General features: G+C 33.2%; 2 protein-coding genes across 5 annotated transcripts in view; both read left to right on the top strand.

Annotated features, from left to right (window-relative positions):
- Positions 1-15,110, top strand: part of RAD54B (RAD54 homolog B) — an 87,061-nt gene that overhangs the window by 33,718 nt on the left and 38,233 nt on the right. The window lies entirely within an intron of this gene.
- FSBP (fibrinogen silencer binding protein) lies at positions 3,910-8,781 on the top strand. Its single transcript, XM_055303453.1, has 2 exons — positions 3,910-4,337; positions 8,078-8,781. The coding sequence occupies exons 1-2, from the start codon at positions 3,964-3,966 to the stop codon at positions 8,601-8,603; spliced, it is 900 nt and encodes a 299-aa protein (XP_055159428.1). The 5' UTR covers positions 3,910-3,963; the 3' UTR covers positions 8,604-8,781.

The following is a 15,110-nucleotide window of genomic DNA, read 5'->3' as shown; positions in this document are numbered from 1 at the left end:
ATTGCATTGGACAAGTAAAATAGGCAAAAAGACTTTACTCCAAACTATTGCAATAGAGGGTAGAGCTTGAATTTAACTCCCAGTACAACAGGGATTTATAGCCAGTGGGCAGGATAAGGGAGTGAGTGGGTGAAAAATTACTGAGAGGAACTAGGTTATGATCAGGACGGAGATACGAAGAATTTGGTTAGGCATCAAGAGTGGAGGGATTCTTGCCAAGTCTGGGCCCGGCAGGCTGCCTAGGCCAAAGCCAAGGCCTATTTGAGAAGAGGGCTCAGATGAGCCCAACTAAAGTTTGGTCAAAGGGGATGGTCTTGTCAGTAATATTAGAAAGAGCAATATCTTATGTGATCAAAAGGCTATGTAAAATGTAACACGACCAAAACTTAATGGAAGAATATGCTGCTTCGGTTTAAAAATTTTAAGTTTAAATTAATTAAAATTCAATAAAATGAAAAATTAGCTCCTTCGTTCCATTAACCACATATAAAATGCTCAAGAGTCACACGTGGCTCATAGTTACTGCTAAATAACAAAATTTGGCCAAGTAAATTTGAAGATCTAATTGGATTTCTTAAAGAATTCATGCATTGGGTACCACCTCCCCTAGCAAGTCAGAGAGACACTCCAAAGAGTTGTCTAAAAGGGAAGGTTTTTATAGAAGGAGGGTGGGGCAAGAAAGTTATTAGCAAAAGAAAATGATTGACATGGCTGTTTTCTAGGGGTAGGGGTCTCATCATGAAGAGTACCTCATATTTCTTTGGGGGAGAGAGGACCAGATGACCGACTCACTGGTGCTGCTGGAAAGAAAAATTTCCTGACTGACCAGTTAAGGCCACATTTCGGGGAAGGTTGAGACTGCAGTTAGTTTGGGTGTTAAGCCCCAACTTGGGAACTTGGTCTAAGTGACTCCATTTAGGGCCTGTGCTTTTCTTAACACTACTGTTATTAGGACAATAGAGTTCTAGACCTTTTGGGAGTGCATTTTCATACAAAGTATGTACCTGCGTACAATTTGTACCTATGTATATTTTTTCTGTACCTACAGAAATACTTAGCTTTGGGTATTTCTGGTAAACATAATGGAATTATGTTTGTATTTTGTAATTTGTACAAATAAATTATTATTTTGTATTTATTTTCCTTTTACTAGCTCATTTCATCTACTCTATGTTTTGGAGCTTGTTCTATGTCAATATGTAGAATCTGCCTCTTATTATTTTAGTGCTGCCTGGAATAGACCATAGTATGCATGTATGCTAGTGATTTTAATTGTCCCCACCTGATGTGTTCCTAGATTGCTATCAGTATTATGTAACTACATAGAATGCTTTGTTCTTCCTTGTATTTGAATATTTTTCTTTTTTTTTTAAATTTTTATTTATTTATGATAGTCACAGAGAGAGAGAAGCAGAGATACAGGCAGAGGGAGAAGCAGGCTCCATGTACCGGGAGCCCGACGTGGGATTCGATCCCGGGTCTCCAGGATCGCGCCCTGGGCCAAAGGCAGGCGCCAAACCGCTGCGCCACCTAGGGATCCCCTGAATATTTTTCTAACGTAGATTCTGAGAAGTAAAGTTACTGCAATTTTAGAAGGTTTACACATGTACAATGTTAATACTCTCAGACTACCATCCAAAATGCTGTTTTACGCTCCCATAAATAGTACCAAAGAGAACTCTTTTCCCTGTACCCTCATCCACTTGACATTCTTTAAGAATTCTTTAAGAATTTTCCCAATCTTGTGGATGAAAAGAGTTTTTAGTATACATTTTTTATAATTAGTGAGATTTAGGGATTTTTCATATTTTTATTAGTATTTCATTTTTTTTTAACAACATCAGTTCTTTGTTCCAAAAATAACAATATAATGTAAAGGCAGTATACATATCCTGTGTTCGTGCTTTCCTTTGAGTTACTTTGGTCAGGTTGTTGGGGTGAGTCAATTTTCAGTTTGTATCTCTGTGGACAAATATCATTAGTGTTTTTATTTTCTACAATTTACTGAGCAGTAAAACTGCTTAAAGGCTATGTTAGGAGGAGGAAATATCCTCTGCCTTTCAAGGTCTTTTTAGCAGGACTAAGAATTAAATTGACATGAAACAGATTAACAGGAGAAAATCAAATTTATTTTTGTACATATGGGGAGTCCACACAGACATGAGATTCCAGAGACCAGGAACTTGAGGCATATATGGCTTCCTGACCTCAGAGGTTCAGGGGTATTGGGATACAAAGGGGAGGAAGACCTTTGGCAGGAAGGTAAGAGTATATGTATAGAAAACGTACATATATGTTACAGAGATACAGTAGATATGTTTCTTAAGTAAGGAGCAATCTCTGTTAGTAGCTTTCTTCCAGGTACAGGCTCCCCTTTCCAGTGTAAATTTAGGCAGTTGAGGGGGAGGTTAAGAGCTTTTCTTGACTCTACTGGCTTTTAATTCAGAGTAATCTTCATGCCAGAATGGCTCATTTTTGGGGCAGCCTGCCCTACACTTGTATATGAGATAAAAAAGCCTCTTTTTTTTTGTACCTTGTTTATGTTACATTGTTACATATTTTTATGCATACATTTATTATGTTTTCAGACAGGAATTAGAAAATACATTCTAAGTTCACAAACTGGTAGCCTTGCAAATGGCTAGACTAGCTGTTCACTTTTTGTTAAAAAAACAAAATTCAGCTGAGTACATTTTGAAGATCTTACTGGGTTTATTCAGTGATTTATGAATTAGGCAGCATCCCATTTAACAGAGAGAAAGGAGCTGTACAAAATGAATGACTTTTCTAGTCAGGAGTGAGAGAGAACAAAGAAATTATCCTGCCGAAAAAATGGATTGGTTGTATTCACTTACCTTTAGGAGATGGCAGGAGTCCGTCCTCACTAGTGCTGATCACATAGTTTTTGATTGACCGGTTTAAGATTTCATTTTTGGGAAGAGCCAATACTGTAATTAAGTCTGAGGTGACGTGGGGCTTAGCATAAGTGACTCCATTTTGAGCCTGGTGTCTTGTTTTTAAATACTCCAAATTTATGAATATGGCTAAATAAAAATCTTACTCTATAATAATAGCAAATGCCATTTTGTTGTGTGCAGTCTTAAGGCATGATTATTCTGTTCTCACTGTGAATGGTGTTTTTCTTTACACATGATAAAGCAGGCTAGCATATTCACATACGTTACACCGAAAATAATCCATTCCTTTAAAAACATAATTTTTGTCTGCTTTTTAGAACAAAAATGTTTTCTCAAGTAACTGAAAAAAAGATGTAGTGGCTATTGTAGGCTGTAAAATGAAGGAGAAGCTTAGCTTTACTGTGAAGTCTGAGTCTGGGTGTAACCTAACTAGCTAGAGGATATGCAATTCCTGATTGACAGCAGGACCAGCATTATGCAGATTTGGTAAGAGAGAACAGCAGCTCAGAAAACAGTGATTAGGGGCTCTGTTAGGAATCATTACATTCATCACTCATATCTTTAGTTTTTCATTTTCCTGTCTACTGGATTTGTAAACAAATAGCACAAAACAGTTCCTCTTTTGTTTTTATTCAAGTGATACTGCAATGCAGTTTCAGTCTATCAGCTAGGCATATATGTGTGGAAATTCGATATTCTCACTAAATTAGCTAATTTTTAGCTATGTTCCATGTTTATCTCTAGACCTTTGTGTATTAAATCCTATCTCGGGCTGTTCTCTTTATACACAAGTGTGTTTTGCTTGTGCCTTCCTGTCTTCTTCAGTGAGGAGCTTTATGTAGGTCAGGCTTGGCTTAAGCAGATTTCCTGAACCTGCGTCAGCTTAAGCTGGAGGAATTTTAATAAACCCTCCCCTGTAGGCGTGGGCCTAAATGAGGCTAGCCTAGTTAAGCCTGATCTTTTTCTGTTTGTGAAAAGAGCTGAGCAGAGCTAAAGGCTGCTGCATGGTGGTTTCAGAAACTGCCTACTTAATTTGAAAAGAACAATGGTAGGAAAGGCTAGATCTTCCAATTTTACCTTATCTGAAAAGCTTGATTTGCTAAAGCTTGTGAAGCCATATGTTAAAATTCTCGAAGAACACACTAATAAACATTCAGTAATAGTGGAAAAGAATAGATGTTGGGATATCATAGCAGTAAACTATAATGCAATTGGAGTAGATCGCCCTCCTCGAACAGCCCAGGGCCTACGCACCCTTTACAAAAGGCTCAAAGAATATGCCAAACAGGAGCTCTTGCAGCAAAAAGAGACCCAATCAGATTTTAAAGGCAATATTTCTGAGCCAACCAAGAAAGTTATGGAGATGATTCCCCAGATTTCCAGTTTTTGCCTGGTAAGAGACAGGAACCACATACAAAGGTAAGCTTTATTTTATTTTCTTGTGGAAAATTATGGCGCCTCCTATCTATTGGGCTCTGGCTTAGTTGTGATAGAGATATGCATAGTAAGCATCCCCACTTCGGGAGCAATGAATAGTGTCTTTGTTTTGCTTTCTTAAAAAAGAAATGTGAGGCTATAAGGAATTTTTCTGCTGCATTTGATTTAAGCCACTTTTTATTGTCTTCCCCTCCCCCTTCCCTCTCTCTGTAGTTTTTAAAAGTAAAGGTTAGGGAGGGATAAATGGGATGAAATTTGTAACATAACCTCATAAACTTTTTAAGCTTTAAATTTAAATTGCTAATTAGCTTCTGAGAGATATCTTTTTCTTATTTCACTTAAGGTTGTATTCCATTGGCATTTTCAAATTTATGTAAAATTAGCAATTTCAGGAGAAATGGAACGCCTGTTTTTTAATGAATTGTTACTGTCTGCACATAGTGAATATTAATTGAGCTAAAAACCTAAAATCAGTGATTTAGTAAATTAATGGCATGATTGTATATATTAAGACAGTTTAAATTATTTTCCAACATATCCAAAATAAAAAAGATAAATACAAGAAAAGGAATTTAATGCCTAATTAGGGATTCAGATTACTTAATAAAAAGTTTTGTTGTTTTTATTCATTAATGTCTAGTTTCACTTTGATCTTGAGTCATTACAGGAAAGGGGTAAGCACTCCCATAGAATTTTGCAAAGATATGAAACTATGAATTTTAATATATGAATAAGCAACCAAGTTCTTATAGGGTTAGAAACAATTTTTTTTGGCTAAATTTATGCTCTATATAACTACTTGCCTAGGAATCTTCAAAACTTCTTAGTACTAATTCAAATTTTAACCCCTGGCAAAAGATAAAAAGCATTCTTCTTCTGAACTATTTAGGGTTATTTAAACAAATTGTAAACTTGTTAGTTGAGGGTCATTTCAAACAAAGTTTTACAATACTTTCTTCTTGGTGGAAGAGTCATTATATAAGCAAAATTATTGATCACCTGTGAAATCCTTTTGAAGTTAGGAGAGAAACGGGGGAGAAAAACTTTTTAGGTAGACTTGTTATTTTTATAATTTACTAGGGTAATTTTTTAAAGACCAGCTTCTTATCATATGTTGCTTATTTCTAGAAGACAGTAAAAAAAAAATCACCAGTGGGAATCTAGAACTCAGAGTATATGAATTCATCAGTGCTTAAAATGTTCTCTGTGATGAGAAATGATTAAATCAGAATTTGCTGGGTGTCCAAAAAACTCCACAGTAAGACTTTTTTACTATTCATTAAAAATTTGTCCCCCTCAAACCATAGAGAAAAGTGGTTTTTGCATTACAGGTATAAAACTACCTTTTGGGTATTAAGTATAGGTTCTTATAGTTCGAAAACTAGACATAGAAACTGTAGTTTTAATTAGTTGCATATTTTAAAAATACAGTGAGTATAGAAGAGAAATAATATACAAGTATCTGTTTACATTTTGACTAACCATATTCAAGGTCAGTCTTTTGGGATAACAACAGTTGCTCTGATAAAATGAGTTAATTTATACATTACAAAACCTACTGTTTAAGCAAGAACAACTTTTCATACTTTAAAGGGAAGAATATTAGAAATAAGCCATTTAAATGCCAATTGTGTTAATGGCCAGATTGCCATTTTCTCTATATTAGCATATTTCATTTATATATTTAATGTTCTTATACTATTGATTGGCATCATTGAATCTTAATTCTCAGAAGTTATAATCTATAATCTTAATTATGCTTTTATATAAATATGCCTGTTAATCTCACCAAACTCTCCATTCTTAAGGAAAATATTACTGCTTATATTTAACATATTTAAAGATATATACCTATTTTGTAAGGCTACCCCTAAAACGCATTGACATATGTCTTCATTTTTACTTCTCTCTAGTGTCAGATTATATTTTGTGTTTTTGCAGTCTATTTGATCCTCAGCAATTCATAAATTTTAGGTCCTTCTGTTTATCCCTTTTTTGTGACCATCTCCAAAACATTCTTTTTAAAATTTTATTTTACTTTGTTATGCTAACTTGTAATGTTTCAACAAAAATGGAGTATTTCAGACAAAAGGCATTTTAAAATTTATATGGGAATATAATGTCTACATCTAATATGGTATACTCCATTATATATACTAATTTGGATAGCAGTTAGGTGGATTTTTAAAGTTTCATTTTCATCTGTAGTTTTAGCGTTCTTCCTTTCTAGGTTTTAGGGATGTTAATATAAAGGGGGAAGCCTTATCACTTTTAATTACGTTGATATTGTATTGTTTTGCTTTTGAAAAGCATCAGATGACAAAAAGAATGAAAATTAAGGAAGTTATGTAATCTACAACTAGATTTTTCATAACATATCTTATTATTTTGTTTGTATATCTTAAATATCTGATATTTCAGGCAATTTAATGCCATTAGTAAGTGACATACAGGGAATTTTAATTTTTTTCCGTATGTTCTACTTGAACTTGTTCCAGCATTTTAATCATCCATGTAGAATGAATGTATTCTTTAACTATGTTACTTATTTATCATTTGCAAAAATTTTTTTTGTAAAATTTTTTTTAAGTAATGTTAAGCGTAGTGTTTTCATTAATGTTCCAACAATTTCTTTCGCCTCTATAACTAATTTTTAGGTTAAGCAGAAGCATACATTAAAAAAAAACAAGATAAAAAAAAAAACAAGATTATATATTCTTTATCAATAGCTTCATGTTATTAATGAAATTGTTTTTTTTTTAAAGTAGACTTTTAAGATACATTGTGTTTATGTCATAACCAATGAAGTTATGTCAAGATTTAAATTATGCTGAAACTACTTTTTTCTAATAGAAGTGCCTATTTTATGGAAACTACATGTAAATTTAACAGACTTTCAATAGATAGTATATAAGCCATTTAAAATAATTAAAAAAAAACATTTTTTTTCAATTATACAGTATGTGATGAGCACCTTCTATGTTGCAAGTACAGTATTATGCTAGGTGCTGGGGATGCAGTGGTGGATATGAGTCCTTTCCCTGTGAACTTTACCTGATAGTTGAAGCACTGAAAGGGCAATGGAATCTTGTGGTTTTTGGACAGGTAAATGATAAACACTATGGTATATAAAATTGTATAGTAGGATAACACCCTGATAGTTGGGCATACCCAAACCCATACAAAAACTTGATTTTTTTTCCTTTTTTTTTTTGGACAGATCTAGAAATCAGTACCTCCCATAGATGGCTTTCCACCATCCTAGAAGTCATAAACCTAGGTGATTTTTAGATTTTTAATCGTCCAGGAGAGCAGAAGCAGAGGTTCTAGGGCTAAGATATGGGGATAGCAAGGCCCAAAGTGCAATAAATGGCCCTTTATACCATTTAAGAACATCAGGCTTGTGGGAACATGTCTCTTTCAAAGCATTAACAAAGGCTTTTCTTTATATTTACCTCATTGGCCTTGGGTAATGTTTGTAATTTTTGTCCTTTTGAGAACTCAAAGTTAAAGATGGATGAGAGCTCTACGTATATATTTTTGAAATTTTAAATGTAGTCACTTTGTTATTCCAAGGATTAAATTTTTTTTTGTTGTTTCATGGTTTTCTTTATAGCTCTAAAGCTTGACACTTTGATGTATACTAAATATGAAATTATGCTATAAATATACTGCTGTCTTCATTTGATTTACATTTTATAATGCTTTTTTGTGTGCTGTAGTGCAAACTTGGATGAGGAAGCACAGGCTGGTACGAGTTCACTACAGGTAATGTTGGATCACCATCCAGTTGCTATTACAGTGGAGGTGAAGCAAGAAGAAGACATTAAGCCCCCTCCTCCACTCGTTTTAAATTCTCAACAGAATGATATTTTAGAACAAAGAGAAGACCATGAATTAGTACATGTTATGGAGAGATCTTTGTCGCCGTCACTTTCCTCTGTTGATATGAGAATGACATCGTCTCCATCTTCTATCCCAAGGAGAGATGATTTTTTTCGGCATGAGCGTGGAGAACACTTTAGGTCACAAATAGGGTATGATCCTCAGATTCTGCAAATGCTGAAAGAGGAACATCAGATAATTTTAGAAAATCAAAAAAATTTTGGATTGTATGTTCAGGAGAAGAGGGATGGATTGAAAAGAAGGCAGCAGCTAGAGGAAGAGCTGCTAAGAGCAAAAATTGAAGTGGAGAAGCTGAAAGCAGTTCGCTTACGGCATGATCTGCCTGACTATAATAGTCTCTAATATTTTTTTTCAGTCTTGCAACTTGATAATTTTAATTTTGGCCAAATTACTTTCATTTGGGAATATCCTGAAGCAGAATACATACTCTTAAAAAGTGTTGTTAATCTCAGTTGTGAAAAAACCTTTTTTGACATGATTTTCTAATTATTTAATTTTCTTTTGAGATATATTAAAACTGGTTGGCATGGTTATATGTTTTGTCTTCAGTTTTTTTACTAAGAAGTTTAATTTTTGGCCTTACAAAAGATTTCTTATTTTGATTATTAAATTAGAACACAAATAAATGGATATAAAGACAGATATATTCTTTCAAAGTTCTGGGTCTTCACTTTGAAACCTGTAGTTCAAGGTTCAGCCTAATTTAGAAGCAATACTAGCGTAATTAATAGAATCTTGCCTATATGACGTTGATTTTTATGCTTTCCTGTTTTTTGAAGAAGTCATAGGGTTCTAGGGATGGGAAGGTATTTGAAAATCACTTTCCACCTCTTCAATTTAGAGGTAATGAAACTGAGATCCAGGGAGAACTTGGTGACTTGATGTAACAAAGTTATTTATGGCAGAACAAGGACCAGCCCTCAGTTTTTCTTTGTAGTTCCCCCCCTGCTATTCCACAGAGGTAAAAGTCCACTAAAATGACCTCCTTATGAAAAAAATTATGGAAGGGTTTATTTCATTACTATTGCTTTTAAAGATTCATAGGTTATAAAATCAGGGGATTTGTATTAGTTTTTTTCAATCTTCTTCCCTTTTTTGCCCTGCAAAATAAGATGTTCTTTTGGAGGGATCCCTGGGTGGCGCAGCGGTTTGGCGCCTGCCTTTGGCTCAGGGCGCGATCCTGGAGACCCAGGATCGAATCCCATATCGGGCTCCCGGTGCATGGAGCCTGCTTCTCCCTCTGCCTATGTCTCTGCCTCCCTCTCTCTCTCTTTCTCTCTCTCTGTGACTATCATAAATAAATAAATTAAAAAAAAAAAAGATGTTCTTTTGGAGCTGTTAGATATTTTAGCTATAAGATTTAATGTCTTAATTCATTTTTAATGTCTTATTCTAAAAAAGATTTCACAGTACAAATCAGTAAAAAAGTTTTAATGAACACAATTAAAATTTTGCATAGAAATAGCAAAAATAGTTATGATTTGATCTATGATATTTTTGTAAATACTGCTTTTTTAGTATTTGCAGAAATAAGTAAAATCTTGATTCTTAAAGTACACATTAAATTTAAGTTAAATTTTTAATATGTATATTCTGTTCTTGCTGGTGCTTTGTTCACGAAGGATGTTTGAGCCAAGCTTTAGAATGGTGTAGGTAGAATTTCAGTGTAGTAGAAAAGGATGTTTAAGTCAGAGTGAGCAACTTGGAAAAAGGCATAGAGAGTGGGAAACAGTGAAATCAGGGTGTACCAGCACAAATACAGGGTAGGCCAGGTGATTTTAAGTGGGTCTAGAGGGAGCCAGTTAGGGCTTGATTACCTGGATTTAGGATTAAATGAGTAGCTACTGTTCAGCTCCAGCAGAATTTTTACATGCAGGAATACAGCAGAAATCTGCATTTTTTATGTGGAAAATTTTCACATTTTCAAACTTAAAAATGTTTGCAAATAATTTGAAATGTTTTAAAAACACTACACACAATGGGAGTGGGCCTCATTCAGGCAGTGGGCTTCCAGTTTGTGGCCTTTGGAGTAGAGTAATGGTTCACCAAGAGCAGAGCTGACCAGTGTGAGAACTTTGTGGCACATGTAAATCCACACCTTTTGAATCAGAAACTCTGGGGGTGGAATCCAAGAATCTTTTAAAAATCTTAGAGATTCTGATGCAAGCTAAAGTTTGAGAACCACTAGAACAGAGTACTTGGAAAGTAGCTTGGTGCCTAAATCATACAAGATTCTCAGAAAAAATTTGTGAAAAGAGAAATGGGTGAAGGTGAATTGAGGGACATCAGTTTGGAAGTTGATTGATGCCACATTATAGGTTACACTGAATGTTGTTTATATATAATCACAGTTGAATGTACAATGGGAAATCATTGAAGGCTTTTGACTAGAGGATTATAAACTAGAGCTCTGAGTTAGTGTCATAATAGCCTTTATGGGTAGGTGTTTAGTGAGAGGAAATTAAATCCAGAATTTAGGGTATGGCTATTGAAATAAAATGGATTTGCCTGGTACTATTTTATATTTTAGCTTGTTGATTGCTTAATTTCATTGGCATTTTATATCTGCTGTTAGAGTTAGATATTATATTATAAAAATGCCTTGAATATGTAATATGAGATCTCCATTTGATAGTTTTCATCTTTATGCTATGACTTTTCTTTGAGTCTAAACACTGGACTCAAGGGATTAGAATCTTATAATTCTAACTTAATGTTTTTGCAATATAATTCTAGTAAATGTATCCTTGAAGTAGTCAGTTTTAACTTTTTGGAATTCTTGAAAGCCAATTACCATATGTAATGGAATTCATATTATAATCTCAGCATGCATGTAGTTCAAGGTTCAGCCTGCTACTACTCAGAATTGATGTGAATGTTCAATTTGAATGTTGACTTTGTGCAGCTACATCAGTTTTTCAAACTCTGTTCTGTAGAACATTAATTTCGTGAGATGTTTCTAGGAAACTTCTGTGTTCAAAAAAGTGCTACACACATTTTTTTATGTGTATGGTTGGGTTCTAAAATCAGTGTGGAAGGTAAAAATGTACATACAAAATTGCCCTTGAAAGTTTTTTTGCTGCCCATAAAATAGTGTAAACAATAATCTTGTAGGATCATATTTTTCCTCCAGTGTTCTTCAAGATTGTTTCTTTGGTTGTGTCAGGTGACCGATCCTTAGCATTTAGGGATTGAGTAGAATAAAAAAACTATTTTTGCATATGTTTAAACACCAGAATTGTACTCATTTCAGTGAGTTTACTGCCGCAATTTTTCTAGTCAATCTTGTTTAATTTTAATTTGTAAAAATTTAAATACCATGAGCTTTACCTATGAAATGTAATGCCAGAAAACATAAGGAAGAGTGATTTTATTTTTAAAATGTAGACTTGATTCTGTAAAAGCATACTAAATTTGGAAAATAAGCTAAATCAAAATATTTCATCTAGTATATTAGTAATTTCAATAGTGGATAGGATATTTTAGCCACTTCCTAACTTTTCTTATCCATGTGGACTTAAATGACACATTGTTATTTTTACAACTTGATTTTCTAAACTAGGTATGATTTATAATGACATCCTGATAAAGTTAATGAAACTTTCATTTCTAAAAATGCCATTAAATTTCTTAAAATATTCAAATTAAGTACTTTGCTTTTTTATATGAGTTATCAACTTGGTGTAAGTTCGTTTTTTAAAGATTTCACTCTACCTTATTGTATCTTATGTGAAAATGTTTAGACTATGAACTATTTTCCATGTGCCTTCCTTTAGAGTAATGTCAAATTTTAAAGACATGTTTAAATAATTTACAGTGTGATAAGTTGTATTTAGTATATACTGTAGATGACAATGGTTAAGTGCTTTGTTAATACATGTTCTTTGAAACACAAGGTAATACCAATGTATTGATAATACCAATTGTATTGGTAATACCAATGTACTGATATGTGTACTCTTTATGTGCCAGAAGACAAGGAATTCACTACCCCTGAGGTAAAATTTTTTGATGAGGCACAATTGAAATAAATTTATTTAAATAGTTGTGTTCATAGTAAACAATGTACCAAGTCTAAATATAATTATTTTTTCAAGTGCTAAGATTCACAAATTCTTAAAATCAGTTAAGTATCTGATGGTGAATTGGTAGTAAATATTTAAAAATAATTAGAGGAAATGTGGTTAACAAACCAAAAAGTAAATTCTTAAGATACACAACTTAATTAAATATTAGCAGTCATGCTAAATCTTTGCATATGATTTTGAGAGATTGAATCAGTATATTTTTATATATCTTAATTGATTAAAACTAGTAGCTAGAATTTGAATTTATATTATTTTTGGCTTTCAGTTGCTTTGTAAGTAGTGGAATGCCAAACAAATAAGTAAAATAAAAATCCCATCCTAGTTAGCTCCCAAATAAATAGACATATCATAGATTTACACTGTTAGTCGATCTTTCATGTTTTAAAATTATGTGTAAATTCACCTTACAAAAATTAAGAAACTCTTCAAATAGAAAAAGTTAAAAGCATTTTACAGTAAACATTCATATGCCTACCACCTAAATTCTGCAGTTATGGTTTTGCTATATTTGCTTAATCATGTATCCATCCATCCATTTATCCATCAATTCATTTTTAAAAATAAAATGGTTATTTAAAACAAGTTGGAGATTATTTAGAGTACTTTACCCCTAAACATTTCAACATAAGTATTATGAACTGGAATTTAAGTGTGTATGTATGTATTTGTGTGTGTGTGTGTGTGTGTGTCTTTTGAGTAAGATTTGTAAATGTGAAATGTACAAATCTTAAAAAATGAGTTTTGACAAATGACTCTTGCCTGCGTAGCTTAAAATCTCTATCAAGATTTAGAATGTTATTATTACCTTAGAAAGTTCTCTCCTGCCCCTTCCTAATCAGTCTCTTGGCACCTCAGACAATCGTTCTAATTTTTAAAAAAATCATAGATAAGTTTCATCTGTTCTAGAACTTTATGTAATTGGAATTATACAGTATGTACCCTTTGATTCTGTTTACTTTTACCTATTTTAGCGTTTTTAATACCATGTTGGTTCATCCTCTTATAGTAGTTCATTGCTTTCTGTTGTTGAGTGGTATTCTCTTGTATAAATATACCTCAGTTTATGTATACATTATTTTTGATGGACTTCTGGGCTATTTCCAGATTATGGCTATTATGTATAAAGATTCCAAGTGTTCTTGTATACATTTGTTGTGGACATAATGCTGGATTAGGGAAGATCTATATGTTTAAGTTTTTAAGAAACTGCCAGGCCTTTTCCCAAAGTGATTGTACTGTTTTACACTTTCATCAACAGTGTATGGTTTTTTGTTTTTTGTTTTTTTATTCAAATAAATTTTTGCATGCTCAATGATTGGAATGTCAGAATTGAATAACTTTTCTGAATTTTAGATGAATTTAAAATACTGAGCAGAAAATAAAAAAATAAAATGTCTAAGCAGACAGTTTTGATATCTGGGAATATTGTAGTTTTATTGATATATATATATTTTTTCTGTTTTAGCCTTTACTGCGTATATGCTTTGACAGGAGGTACTGAGAAGTGTGATGAAGTGTATAGTGCCTGCCATGCTCATAAAATATCATTCTGAAAATATTTATGCAAAGAAAGATCTCCTAGGTGTATTTTATTCATAATGACACTAAAATGACATTAAATCTCTCTTATCAGATAAGAAAACTATGGGGGCGCCTGGATGGCTTAGTTGGTTAAGTGTCCGTCTTGGTTTCGATTCAGGTCATGGTCCCAGGATACTGAGGTTGAGCGAGGTTGGGGTCTGTGCTCAGTGTGCCATCTGCTCAAGATTCTCTCTCCTTCTCCCTGCTCATGTGTATGTGCGTGTGCACGTGCTCTCTCTCTCAAATAAATAGAATACTAAAAAAAAAAAAAAAAAAAGTTAAAACTATGGATGATTACTAGTTCCGAGGAATTTGTATATTAATGATTGTCAGTTTTTTAGTGTAATAAAAACTGTTTCAAACCTTAAATTTATATTGCATTTATACGTTAATATTTGTTAAAAATTCTGGTAGGTTTTGGTAATTTCAAAATACAGTTTGGGAGAGTACCTTCTTTGTTGAATTTGATTATGAGACATTTTAAAATTCAACTGTTCTATTGAAAGCATTGTGTATTTGGAGTTTTTGAAAGAAAGTAATATTAAAGACTTGGGTATGTGGGATGTATAATTAAGCTGTCCAACAGTAGGGTAACTGCTTAGGAATCATTAAGATGATAATATCCACTATCAATATTAAAATGGCAAAATTTCACTCTTCCTCTTTTATCAAAGCATAATTATAAACATACTTATTTTGTGAATCTTGCTTTTAGGCATTCAAGTCTCTTGTTTATGCAGACTGTCTTTTTGGTATTGATTTGCAAAGTATTTTATAGGGTCAAGGGAGAAGTAGATCAGAACCAAGTTTAGAAATAAAAATTACACTTTGTAGTAGAATTGTTAGGGATGATTAGTCTAGAACATCATGAATTAGTCAATATTTCGTGTATTACAAGTAGTCGATGTAGGTTTTGTTCCTTATATGTTTAATTTCTAATGTAAGGATTTCTTTTTTTTTTTTTTTAAGATTTTATTAATTTATTCATGAGAGACAGAGAGGCAGAGACACAGGCAGAGGGAGAAGCAGGCTCCATGCAGGGAGCCCAATGTGGGACTCGATCCTGGGTCTCCCGATCAGGCCCTGGGCTGAAGGCGGTGCTAAACCGCTGGGCCACTGGGCTGTTTAATTTCTAATTTCTTTATTTAATTTCTAATATCTTTATTCTGCTTTGGGGGAT

The sequence above is a fragment of the Nyctereutes procyonoides genome, unplaced genomic scaffold (assembly GCF_905146905.1).
Source record: "Nyctereutes procyonoides isolate TBG_1078 unplaced genomic scaffold, NYPRO_anot_genome, whole genome shotgun sequence".
NCBI classification, from domain to species: domain Eukaryota; kingdom Metazoa; phylum Chordata; class Mammalia; order Carnivora; family Canidae; genus Nyctereutes; species Nyctereutes procyonoides.
This window is presented reverse-complemented; position numbering and strand designations above follow the sequence as displayed.